At 33.6% G+C, this 13,668-nt stretch overlaps 2 protein-coding genes across 2 annotated transcripts; both read left to right on the forward strand.

Moving 5' to 3' along the window:
* The first annotated feature begins 2,818 nt into the window (after positions 1 to 2,818).
* On the forward strand, positions 2,819 to 5,315 carry LOC110792828 (pentatricopeptide repeat-containing protein At1g71460, chloroplastic). Its single transcript, XM_021997649.2, has 2 exons — positions 2,819 to 4,978; positions 5,119 to 5,315. Exons 1-2 carry the CDS (start codon positions 2,904 to 2,906, stop codon positions 5,198 to 5,200), a joined length of 2,157 nt encoding a protein of 718 aa, XP_021853341.2. The 5' UTR covers positions 2,819 to 2,903; the 3' UTR covers positions 5,201 to 5,315.
* Positions 5,316 to 10,474: 5,159 nt separating this feature from the next.
* LOC110792832 (cytochrome P450 704B1) lies at positions 10,475 to 13,391 on the forward strand. The gene is made up of 6 exons (XM_021997652.2): positions 10,475 to 10,877; positions 11,477 to 11,692; positions 11,812 to 12,108; positions 12,209 to 12,595; positions 12,690 to 12,890; positions 12,997 to 13,391. Exons 1-6 carry the CDS (start codon positions 10,542 to 10,544, stop codon positions 13,174 to 13,176), a joined length of 1,617 nt encoding a protein of 538 aa, XP_021853344.1. The 5' UTR covers positions 10,475 to 10,541; the 3' UTR covers positions 13,177 to 13,391.
* Positions 13,392 to 13,668: the final 277 nt, after the last annotated feature.

Raw genomic sequence — 13,668 nt, forward strand, 5'->3', positions numbered from 1 at the left:
TTTCTTTGCACTGCGTATTTATTTTTTGCAAAAAATATAATGTTCAAATTAATATATATAGACGTTCATTTTTGTGAACAACATGATGTGATTTTAGATCTATCACCATACATGTTAATTTATAAAGTTCGATGTTCATAATTGTTATGAACGATATTTTCTTGGAAAAATTATTTTTTACCACCTAAACAGATCGAAAAATTACTTTTTTTTACCACCGAAAAATTATTTTTTACCACCTAAAAAACTAAAACTTGTATTTAATACCCAAAAAAAATATTAAAACTTATTTTTTACCACATGAAAATGAAAAACAAGATGAAATCGTTATGTGAGGCTTACTAATTCAATTTTCCTCCAATTTTATACTCCCTCTGCGATATTTTTAACTCCTTCACCCTTCTCTCTTCATTTCCATTGATTTTTGTTAATTCTCTGAATTAGTGAGAGAAAAAAACATGTGAATTCATAAAAAGAATGAAGTAGGGGAAGTGAATGGAGTTAAATACATGAAATCGTGGAAGAAGAGAATATATTAGATATATTACTGTTATTGTGGCCCTCGACATAACAGTTTCATCTATTTTTTTCATTTTTAGGTGGTATAAAACAAGTTTTAAAATTTTTTAGGTGGTAAAATACAAGTTTTAGTTTTTTAGGTGGTAAAAAATAATATGTTTGCAATAAGTAATTTTTTTCGCAAAAAAAAAAAAAATAATGTTCAAATTAATATAGGTAGATGTTCATTTTTTTTTGAACAATAATTTTATGCTATGATTTTATATCTATCACTGTGCGTCTGTGCATGCTTAATTCATAAAGTTCGATGTTCAGAATTGTAGAATAAACCACATTTTTTCTACACTACGTAATTTTTTCGCAAAAAATATATTGTTTAACTTAATATATGTAGATGTTCAATTTTGTGAACAACAAGTTTATGCTGCGATTTTAGAACTATCACCATGCATGTGTAATTTTTAAGTTTGATATTCGGAAATTTAGAATGAACAAAATTGATCATGTTCGAATTTTATAAGCGGATGTTCATTATTCTTTACTAAAGATCTGAAGTGGCGCTGTCTAAATATTTTCATGTTTAAATTGTGTAAATAGATGCTCAAACTTGATATTGTGGATGAACTTAATTTGTAGTGGAAGCGAGTGCGTATGTTCTTGAATTTGTGTGTATTTTAATTTCAAAATTATTTTATTTGAGTGATTTAGAAGTTGTATGTGGATTTAAAAGTGATTTATAGGTTGTATGTGTAGAAAGTTGATCATGTTCAGATTTTATAACAAGATGTTCATTATTCTTTATTAGAAGAGGTTGTATGTGGATTTAAAAGTGGTCTAATAGAAACTGGTCATGTTCAAAAAATTTAAGAAGATGTAGTTTTAAAATATTTTGTAGTGGTGCTGTTCAAAATTTGTGATGTTCGAATTGTAACAGTAGATGTTCAAATTAATATTGTTGATGAAATTACTATGTAATTTAATTTCTTATGCAGAAACCGGAAACCGTTGAATTCAGTGGAAACGAGTGCGTCTATTACTAAAACGTGAGTGAATTTTAATGTTTAAATCTAAATATTGTAGTGATTTAGTAGTTGTTCATTACGAGCTAATGTCGCCGCCTCAAAGGTAACAAAAATTCATTGGTTCCTCTTTTGATAACTTGATATTGTTGTTGTTTTTGTCTGTATTGTGGTTGGGATTGTTGTTCGTGGTGGTTGTGGTAGTTATTTCTGAATACTAATTATGAATTTGTCATGTAACAGTTTATAATTCATCATGATCAACTTATACAAGATGATGTTTACAAATAATAATACTTTTGTGTGATGTTCAGTTTATCAAGTCTCGTGTTGAACTTATAAAAAACTATGTTCAATTAAATTCAACTTATATAACCGTGATATGTTCAACACTTCTGTGTGATGTTCAGTTTCTTAAGTCTTATGTTCAACTTATACAGAATCATGATCAACTAAATTCAACTTATAAAACTATGATATGTTCAACATTTTTATGTGATGTTCAACTCAAGTCTCATGTTCAACTTATAAAAATTTATGTTCAACTAAATTCAACTTATAAAATTATGATATCTTCGACCCTTTGTGTGATGTTCACTTTCTGGAATCTTATGTTGAACTTATACAGAATCATGTTCAACTAAAAAAATTATGATTTTACCACAGGAAGGAAAATGTTAGCTCACCATGCTAGCAACAGTAATAAGAAAGCGACAACTAAAAGAAAAAAAGCTGATTTAGAAAAGGAAGAGATGATATTGAGAGAGGTTGCAAGAATTTAAGCAGAATTGAAGGCAGGAGCAACGAGATGAATCTGCAAAAAGGGAAGCAGATAGAAAGAAAAAAGAGGCAGTTGCATCGAAAAAGAGGAAGCAAAACTCACATTAATTCCTTCATCAACGAGAGATCACTGAAGCATTATCAACATTAATTTCAGCAAGTATAGCTTCAATGGACGTTTTGCTAGTAAAATCAGTAACAGAACACAATGTAGAAACAGAGAAAGCCGTGACTGAGACATCAACAAAATTGGAGGTGAAAGCTGTTTATGACGGCAAAAAGAGAAGAGGGGAGAGAATTTGAAAACAAGTGTGATAAAAAAGTAAAGAGCAAAGAAAAAGAAAACAAAAGAGAAAGAGACAGAATAAGGCGCTAAAGAAAAATGAGATATATACTCATGCTTAAACGATGTAGTTTTAGCTCATATGAACGCAGAGCTGCGTACATACCTATCCAGCAAAAAATGTGGGCATTTTTATAAAGGCATACAAGTCTGTACCCGATAACAAGAGCCCAAAAACGGCCCAGCAGAGTGAACTTTAGAAGAGACTTCAAGTTCATACTTTCAGATCAAGAAAGAGAAAAATGGCTGTGATGACAACATCAGTTTCTGCATCATCACCTCCACCATACTCCTCCTTTCCCGCCAAATCCAAACACAAATTCAACCCCAATAAGAATCCCCCGTTTCCAAACTCCATTAAAACTCAGAACACACCACTTCCCCGAACACCAAAGTCCCCCAAATTTCCCCCCAAAAATCGCCAGAATTCCGCTCCCAAACCACAGAATTCAACATACCCTTTCTCATTTCCACTCCAAAAGAAAAACCCACATTCAATTTATAAAGATATTCAGAAGTTCGCAAGAAAAAACAAGCTCAAAGAAGCTCTAACCATTCTAGATTATTTGGAGCAACAGGGTATCCCTGTAAATGCCACAACATTCTCTGCTTTAATTGCTGCCTGTACTTTCTCCAAATCGAAAGCGGAAGCGAAACAGATTCATGCCCATATCAGGATTAATGGGCTTGATAACAATGAATTCATTAAACCTAAAATTGTTCAAATGTATGTTTCTTGTGGGTTGGTGGACGATGCCAAAAGGGTGTTTGGTGATGATGACGAAGAATCCAATAGTGTTTATTCATGGAATGCATTGCTTAGAGGGAACGTTGTCGCGGGAGGGCGAAAATACAAGGATTTGTTGTATGCTTTTGCAAGAATGAGGGAGACTGGGGTTGAGTTGAATGTGTATAGTTTCTCTTGTTTGATCAAGAGTTTCGGCGGGGCAGCGGCTTTTAGGCAAGGGTTGAAGATGCATGGTTTGTTGATTAAGAATGGTTTTATAGGGAGTGAAATTCTGAAGACAAGTCTTATTGATATGTACTTCAAATGTGGTAGAGTTAAGCTTGCTCATCACCTGTTTGATGAAATGTCTGAGAGAGATGTTGTTCTTTGGGGTGCTATGATTGCAGGGTTTGCACACAATAAGTTGCCTAGAGAGGTGATTAGGTATACAAGGTGGATGATAAAGGAAGGTGTAGCACCAAATTCGGTGGTGCTAACTACTATGCTTCCCATCCTTGGGGAAGTTAAGGCATGGAAGATGGGTAAAGAGGTTCATGCCTTTGTGTTGAAGAGACAAAATTATATCGAACAGCCGTTTTTGAAGTCGGCTTTGATAGATATGTATTGTAAGTGTGGGGATATGAATTCTGGGAGAAAGGTGTTCTATATTTCTAGTGATAGGAGTATTGTTTCATGGACTGCTTTGATGTCTGGTTATATCTCAAATGGTAGGCTTGATCAGGCTGTAAGGTCAATAATTTGGATGCAGCAAGAAGGGTTTAGGCCGGATGTTGTTTCATTGGCAACAATTCTTCCAGTTTGTGCTAAGATGAAGGCATTGAAGCAAGGTAGGGAGATTCATGGGTATTTGGTGAAAAAAGGATTTCTACCCAATGTGTCATTGATAACATCATTGATTGTACTCTACTCAAAATGTGGTGTCTTGGAGATGAGTCGTAGATTGTTTAATAGCATGGAGACAAGAAATGTGATTGCTTGGACGGCTTTTATAAATTCGTGTATTGAAAACAGACATCCAGAAGAAGCACTGGACGTGTTCAGGTCAATGCAGTTATCCAAGCACAGAGCAGATTCAGTTACTATGTCAAGGGTATTAGAACCTTGCCATGAACTCAGACTGTTAAAACTTGGGAAAGAAATCCATGGACAAATGCTGAAGAAGGGCATTGAGTGTGTTCCTTTTGTTCTAGCGCGACTAGTGAAGTTGTATGGAATATGTGGAATGATTGAGAAAGCAAAGTTGGTGTTTGATCTCTACCCATGTGATGGTTCAGTGGCACCAACTGCCATGATGGTGGCTTATGGATATAACAACTGTTTTAGAGAAGCGCTTGATCTTTTTTCCGAAATGCTGAATGATGGTAAACCTCCTAATATAAACACCTTAGATGCGGTTTTAGAAATTTGTGATCAAGCTGGATTTGCAGATGATGCACGTAAAATTTTCCAACTCATGACTCAAAAGTATAGAATCAAGGCATCTAAGGCGCATTACAATGTCATTGCTGGACTACTTACTCGTACAGGTCACACTCAGGAAGCTGAAAGATATATTCAATGGGGTTCTAGGTTAGCCTCTTAACATTAATGTCCCTTATTTGGAGATTTTGTGCGCGGGAAATAGGTTTTAAAGCTATTGTGTGTCTCTGTATAGCATGATTCATTGAAATATTATTCCTAAAATAGTTATTTTCCCTTCAATTTTGCAGATTTATTACTTGCAAATTGCAATCTTGCTTGTCTTATTTCATTCTGTTTGCCGGTACTCTGGTCTCCCCTACCCCTTTCTGAAAAGAAATTTTGTTGAGAGCCTGAGAATCGGTTAGTTATTCCCTTTCCCTCTTTACATATCTCTGAAACTAGATAAAGATTCATTTATCTGTCAGAGGGATACTGTATGTTCAAGCCATAAGTGATTGTAACTTCAAATAAACGTGAAGAATAGAAGGAATCACCTAGGTTAACAGTTGCCATTTAGGTGAGCTTGAGGCCTTTTAGCTGAAGTGATTTAACATCAAATTTTAAAATTACATATATGGAACAGCAAATATCCGTGTAGAGGGTTGATATCCTCACTGTGTATATAACTCTGAAACTAGACAATAATGTAGTCTCTGTTCATGCAATAAGTAATTGTAACTTCAAATATATACACAAATATATGGAAGTATAAAAAGGAATCACCTAGGTTAAACAAGAAATGCTTAATTTGGTCACAATCCCTTGCCAAACGAAGTCAAACTATCCAAAACAAAGCCACAAACAAGTGATTCATTTTGATGGAAATAAATTTATTGTACACCCTGTGCGCGCAAGACCTTTTGATGGAACAATGCCCGAGTACGCTCAATTAAGCAATAATTTAATCATGTATAAACTCTAAAATTTTCACCCAAACCCTAACCTAAAGCTAGTCCGTAATCATAAAATATGAAAACAAAATAATTTAATGAATAATAACATCGAAACTAAACATTAATCTATCATCAAGCTAAGTAAGCAAAAGAAAGTAAGTGTAAACAAAACATGAACATTTAAAATTAAAATTAACCAAAAACAATCAAACTAGAGCAAGTACAGTCATGGGGAGTCTTGTCTTTAAACTTTTCTATATTCCATGCCATTTTTTTATTCTTATTTTATTTATTTATTTTTTAACTACAGGGAGTATTAATTTTATTATATAAATTACTAGTATTGATGCCCGTGCGATGCACGGGTTTAACAAATTTTCGTACATATTTGTCTTATCATATCATCGTATACAAATAGTTTTTATTATAACTTATACATATAATGAAAGTTAAAATAGGTCCATTTTCAAGTTGAAGTATAAATGTGTTATTAATCTTTAAAATGTTTATGCATAAGGCACTCATAGAAAAATCGAGTTATAAAATGATTAGTTAAATAATGGTAAAACTCGAGTTAGTTATTCATGGGTTAATTTCGAGTGTTTACCTCTTTCACCTAAAATATGGCACAATTCATAGACTTTTCACTTAAATGTTAAAATTTCTCTTTCATAAGGGCAACACCTAATAATATCTTACAAAGCAACAACCCCATGCTTCGTATTAATGCATGATTATTGCTCACTCGATGCCTCTATATTCAATTCCTTTTTCGACTCTAGCCATCGCCCATTCACAATGATGCACAATCATATTAGTGTGACTTGTAGGAAACACAAAAATATACGGAGTACTTCGTAGTACTTAACTATGAACATAGCAACAACAACAATTCGTACACGTCCATCTTTCAATGTGTACTCTTTGAAGATTCCGCACTCTTTCTGAAAAACCTAAAGCTTAATTTGTAGCCGATTGTTTCCCCTTTCAAATCTTGCACCGAACTCTTACTTGTATCGAATGGTTGGAGTGGTTGCCAATTTCCCACACCATCTACCACTTCTCCGATTTTGTAGTCTTTAAATTTGATCCCGTCTCGTTTTATGTAAAAAAACCATTTTTTTTTTTGGATCATTTGTAATCTTTATTGCTGTTTAAGATTACATGGAAGCAGGTCCCATTGGGATATTAAAGAGTAATGAATTGAAAATGCCCACCAAACAAATTGGGATATTGAGGAGTATTGAATTGAAAATGCCCAAGAACCATTCGTTTTATGTAAAAGAATCATTCTCTTTGGGTTCAACTATTTTGTTTCGTGGATTAGCTGAGGGTCCGTGAGTTTTTGTGGATCCCAACAAAATTTTATATGTATATATACGCACAAAAAGGTAGGAGAAGTTTATAGAATCTATCTTTATCATATGAAGTAGTCAATCATGGAAAGACTCTAATATTATTTATTATCTATCCTTATCATATTAAGTAGTCAATCATGCCAAGACTCTAATATTATTTATTTAATTAGTTAATAACTTAATTATATTCGATGACGTGGATATCTTACGTGGACGCTCTCAATGCTCTCCAAAAAACTCCGCTTTATATATATATATATTAGATTGTTAAGACTACTTCAGAATCAAATGAATTTAGTTCTTCACTCCTCAAACTCATCTAAGACCTCTTAGTTTAGATATAAAATGTTATTTTATTATTTTTTTTAACTCACATATTGAGTCTTAAGTTAAGTCTTGGTTTTTCGATCAAGACTCAAAGTAAGACTTTATCAAGATCCACCATCTTCAACGTTGCAATATTTTTGCCTAGCTTGTCTTAAGACCATGTAGGGTGTACGTAACGTTACAAATGAGTTGATACATTTACGAACAACTCGTGAACAAGCCTGGGTCAAAGATAATTTATTAAGTAATGAACGAGCTTATACAAAAATTCTAGATTCGATAAGTAAACGAGCTAAAACTCGAACAACATCAAGTACGACTGCTACTCATTAGGGTGGTGACAAAGGTTGCAATATCTGACCAAAACAAAGTGTCACAATTCTACGTGTCACTCTTTTAATGGTACCACAAGGATGCCACATATGTAGACTGCGACTCATCAAATTGTTTTTATTATTAACGCCATATTTTTATTATGAAAATATTTATTTAAGCTAGTTTATAAAAAAAAAGGGAAACTACTATTATTATTATAGTTATACTAAATACAGTAGTATTTTCTTTTATCTTGTAAATTGAAATTTTTAAAATAGAAATTACAATGTAATATTATATTTGTACGTAAATAAAAAAACGAAAATAATAAAGGTCGCAACGTAACATGCGACCTTTAAGCCGTGTCACAATGATGACATGACATTCTTATGCATCGTGATTTAAATTGGAAACTAAAATACTACCCTCTGTTCCACAATGATGTTCCAATTTCCTTTTTCTCGTTTGCCAACGCACGTTTTGTATAGTTTTTATCTATAGTTACACAATATTAAAAATTTTAAAATTTTGATATTCTTAAAGAATTCTTTGAGACGAATCAAATAAGATCTCACTTGAATATGTTTTTCCTTATATGTTGGAAATAATTTAAAAGATTCTCTTCCACTGTGAATAGTGTCATAAACCTAAATTGGAACATCATTATGGAACGGAGGGAGTATTTAACTTATATAACCTATTGTACATGTTACAAAAAAAGGTAGGAAAATCTTAATACACTACAAAAAAAAGCTCATATAGCGACGGACCAAATCCGTCTCTAAATTGGTCAAATCCGTCGCTATGTGAGCTTAGGGACGGAATACATCCGTTATTAAAAACTTTGTCGCTAATTCAATTTAGGGACCGATTTCATAAAATCTGTATCTAATATTTAGAAACGGATTTTTGAATCCGTCCCTAAATTTAGAGACGGATTCAAAAATCCGTTCCTAAGTTTAGAGACGAAATCAAAAATCCGTCCCTAAATTTAGGGACGGATTCAAAAATCCGTCTCTAAAATTAGCAAGTAAAATAATTGCTACCTATTGTTAGATGTTCAGTTCAACTCGGTCTCATTACCAAAAATCCGTCTCTAAAATTAGCTAGTAAAATAATTGCTACCTATTGTTAGATGTTCGGTTCAACTCGGTCTCATTACCGGTTCGAAATCTCGCTTAGGTCAACCCGGTCCAGCTTTGCAAGGGGAAGGGGTAAGGGGAATCGAACTTGTGACCTCAAAGTCACGAGGAGAAACTCTAACCAACCACACCAAATACAACTTGTATACTTCTATGTGTGAAATTGATAATAAATTAAAAGAAATATTAGAAACGGATCTAGAAAATCCGTCTCTAAACTAGGGACGGATTTAACATTCCGTCTCTAAATTAGGGACGAATTTAAAATTCTGTCTCCAATTTATAGAAATTGCTAAAACACATTAGGGACGGATTATAAAATTCCATCTCTAATTTAGATCTAACTTTCTACGAAGAATCTATGTAAAATTTCTAGTGGACTTTACGTTTTAGAATTCCTAAAACACATTAGGGACGGATTTTGGAATTCGTCCCTAACTTAGAGACGGATATCAAAATCCGTCCCTAACTTAGAGACGGATATGAAATCCGTCCCTAACTTAGAGACGGATTTTGAAATCCGTCCCTAAATTAGAGACGGATTTATAAATCCCTCGATAAATGTATCGACGGATTTCCAATATCCGTCCCTAAATAAATTTAGAGACGGATGTTGAATATTCCGTCTCTAAATTAGAAACGGATATAAATCCGTCGCTATATATCCGTTGCTATACGAGATTTTTTTTGTAGTGATATTCTAATTTGTTTCCTTCTTCATATTGATTACCTTATTACATATTTTCATAGTAAGAATATTGCATTGATAATAACAATGTTATGATGATGCATAGCTTACGTGGCGCCTATATATACCCATAAAACCCCGACACGTAAGATTGCGACCTTTTAAATAGGACATACACTTGTCATTTTTAGTAACTTTTCAATCCCCACCATCTAATTAAATAATACTTCAAATCCACTACCACATTATTAAACAATTAATTTCATAAACCCTCCACCTCATACCCCTCCAAAATTTAATGGTTCCCACTATTTTACTTGATTAAAATGTTTACCCCAACCCCACTTCTTCATTATTTTATTTCATTCAACTATTGTTACTTAATACTCGTGCACGGTCAAATGTATCTCCTATTTAAACATGAAGGAAGTATCACCCAAAAATAATTTGTCGCAAGTTGGCGACCTTTATCATTTTGCTAGAAACAATAAATTCAAGTAAAGTAAATAAGGTGGCAGGGTAAATCTACCCAAATACAATTGACAATTAAAGTGTGCGCCCTCTTGTCTCACGGATCTTTACCCGTTTGATCTAGTCATATTTGTTTACTGGCCACCTTACAACTTTGACCATAGTATATCAATTACAATTACAATTACAATTACTTTCATTATGAAATAAAATTTTAATCTTAAACTACACACCTACATTAAATCATCTAAAACAAATTAAGTGCTTCACACACCATACATGAAATGTCATGCATGCAAAGATTGTTGTTGAATTCTTAATAATCTTTACACACAAAGAAACTTTAACCACATTCCACCAACTTCCTGTCAACAATCCCGCTCTTAAGAAGCACAAAATAATTTACATCATATCATTCTTCATGAATCCCACTATTTAAAACAAATTGTCATCAAATTCTTCACAATTGTCAAAATAATGTCCAATTTAGATAATTCTAATTCACCATCTAATTACAACAATGGTTATTATAATATTGGATCGATGATATTGATAGGTTGTTGTATGGTTTCGTCATGGATTTTTATACAAAGATGGGGACAAAGAAACAAGGTGGGACCCAAGACATGGCCATTGATTGGTGCTGCTGTTGAACAATTGATGAACTTTGATAATATGCATGATTGGCTTGTTGAGTATCTCTCCAAGTCCAAGACTGTGGTTGTTCCAATGCCCTTCACCACCTATACGTATATTGCTGATCCTGCAAATGTTGAGCATGTTCTTAAGACCAACTTTGCTAATTATCCCAAGGTAACATATTATTCATCTCTTAATTTGTTACACTTGATGGTTTTCAAAATCATGTTAGTCGAAATCGGTTGATTGATTCATTGATTGGTATACAAGTGATTGGTATACAAGTGGAAAAGATATAAGTAAAAAAACACGCAACTATAAGAAGAACAAAGTGAAAACATGAATTCGTATACGTCTATTATATTATATTGTTAATCTCGAACATGTTCCTAATTATGCAATGGGTTACACTTATTGGTTTTCAAGGTCATGTGACTCATGCTAGGCAAAGTGGGTTGATTGGTATAGAAAAGGAAAAGATAAAGTAATTTAAGTACATATATATATAGTGAAACCATAGTATTTAGTCGTTATTATTTTCCAGCGAAACAACTAATTCAAAGTTTAGGTTTTTTATGGTGTTATATGAACTAATTAATGTTGTCATTAAACATCTATTTGTTACACTTGTTGGTTTACGTGATCGTTTTAGTGGAAGTTGGTTGAATCAGTATAGAAATGAAAAAGATATACAGTACTAAACACGCAAGTATAAGAAGATGAAAGTAGGAACATTAAATATTTAATTAAAATTCAATGTGTGTGATGTTCAGGGTGAAGTATACCAATCGTACATGGAAGTTTTGCTAGGGAATGGGATATTCAATGCAGATGGTGAAAGTTGGAGAAAACAAAGGAAAACAGCAAGCTTTGAGTTTGCATCTAAGAATTTAAGAGACTTTAGCACTGTTGTTTTTAGAGAGTATAGCTTAAAGCTGTTTACCCTTTTAAGCCAAGCATCTTTCCAGAATAGATCCGTCGATATGCAGGTAATATCCAGACACGTACTGTACGGAGTATTATTTAAGGGCGTTTTGAGAACACCTGTAACAAAAATATGTTATCAAAAGTAATTAAATTTCTTCTGATGCATGCATGATTTATATAGGAATTGTTGATGAGGATGACATTAGACTCCATATGCAAAGTGGGTTTTGGAGTTGAAATTGGAACATTGGCACCTCATCTACCTGAAAACGCATTTGCTCGTGCTTTCGACACAGCTAACATCATTGTTACACTAAGGTTTATTGATCCTCTTTGGAAAGTTAAGAAGTTTCTAAATGTGGGATCTGAGGCTTTACTTACTCAAAGTATGAAAATCATTGATGACTTTACATATTCTGTAATCCGGAGGCGAAAAGCTGAAATTGAAGAGGCTAAAACAGATTCTAACAACACAAAGGTACCTATAATTATTAATTATTAATTATTAATTATTAACAAAAAAAACTAAAGTATTTTAATTAGTTATCTTATCTGTGTGTTTTTTTATAAAAAATCAGATGAAACATGACATATTATCAAGGTTCATAGAGTTGGGAGAAGATCCTGATAACGACACAACGGAGAAGAGCCTAAGAGATATAGTGCTGAATTTCGTGATCGCAGGGCGAGACACCACAGCAACAACACTGTCATGGGGAATATACATGATAATGACTCATGAAGATGTTGCTGAAAAGCTTTACTTAGAGCTAAAATCAATAGAAGAAGAGCGAGCAAATGAAGAAAAGGTGGAGTTAATTGATTGTGATATAGAAGACCCTGTATCTTTTAACAAAAGGGTGTCACAATTTGCAGACCTTTTAACTTATGATTCTTTGTCTAAGTTATACTACTTACATGCTGTTATCACAGAGACTCTCAGACTTTACCCTGCAGTTCCTCAGGTAAGGAAAAGGAAGACTGTTCAATTCTGCGCGTTACAACATCCTGGATCCGCCACTGACTTAAACTGTTGGGAATGGTGAATTAATTTTGTAGGATCCAAAGGGCATATTGGAAGATGATATACTACCAGATGGTACAAAGGTAAAAGCAGGAGGTATGGTGACATATGTACCATATTCAATGGGAAGAATGGAGTACAATTGGGGCCCAGATGCTGCTGCCTTCAAGCCTGAGAGGTGGCTCAAAGATGGTTTCTTCCAAAATGCCTCTCCTTTCAAATTTACTGCCTTTCAGGTATGTTCTGAGCTTTCAATGGCACATTCATGTAAATTTGGAAATACATTAACCATGTCAAACAAACTGCAGAAAAGAGTAGTAATAATGGTTTGAAATTTGGCAGGCTGGTCCGAGAATATGTCTTGGGAAGGACTCGGCATATTTACAGATGAAGATGGCATTGGCTATTCTGTGCAGATTTTACAAATTCAAGTTGGTACAAGGACATCCTATTAAGTACAGGATGATGACAATTCTCTCTATGGCTCATGGATTAAAGCTTACGGTCTCTAGGTGTTCTTAATTACGTAGCAGTGCATACTTCAGTCTTGCCTAGTTCCGCCATTAAAAATGTACTAATTACTGTACAAAACGCGAGTTTGTAAACGCTAATTCTACGGCATGCAGGTCAATACAGGCACAAAACCCACAAATATACATTTAAACTTACTAATATTCCCTGTTTTCAAAGGGTCAGTCCTACAACTTCAGAAATATACCATCTTATTCTTCGTTTCTCTTCTCTATGTTTAAAGTCAACGCCGGAAGAGTTTTCAGATAATTTTCTAAAGACAGTATCCTGCAGGCTTACAGAGGAGAAGATATAATTAAGCACCTGAGCCACGAAAAACCTTGTTCAAATTCATCTCATTTGTCAACCAACCCAATATAATAAATCTCACCAGGGGCAGGAAAAACCAGAGATAATCAGCTTACATACAACTCTGCAATACTGCAACCCTTTGCCTCGTATGACTTAAACCAAAAACTAATGAAGAATAATAATCAAATAACT

The sequence above is a fragment of the Spinacia oleracea genome, chromosome 4, assembly GCF_020520425.1.
Source record: "Spinacia oleracea cultivar Varoflay chromosome 4, BTI_SOV_V1, whole genome shotgun sequence".
Lineage (NCBI taxonomy): Eukaryota > Viridiplantae > Streptophyta > Magnoliopsida > Caryophyllales > Amaranthaceae > Spinacia > Spinacia oleracea.

Bases quoted from the DNA above. Each gene is read 5' to 3' on its own strand.
- LOC110792832 (XM_021997652.2), top strand. From the start codon at position 10,542: ATGTCCAATTTAGATAATTCTAATTCACCATCTAATTACAACAATGGT. The intron at 12,109-12,208 runs GTACCTATAATT...ATAAAAAATCAG, and splicing joins CAGATTCTAACAACACAAAG to ATGAAACATGACATATTATC. The intron at 12,596-12,689 runs GTAAGGAAAAGG...TTAATTTTGTAG, and splicing joins TTTACCCTGCAGTTCCTCAG to GATCCAAAGGGCATATTGGA.
- LOC110792828 (XM_021997649.2), top strand. From the start codon at position 2,904: ATGGCTGTGATGACAACATCAGTTTCTGCATCATCACCTCCACCATAC. The intron at 4,979-5,118 runs GTTAGCCTCTTA...TCAATTTTGCAG, and splicing joins TATATTCAATGGGGTTCTAG to ATTTATTACTTGCAAATTGC.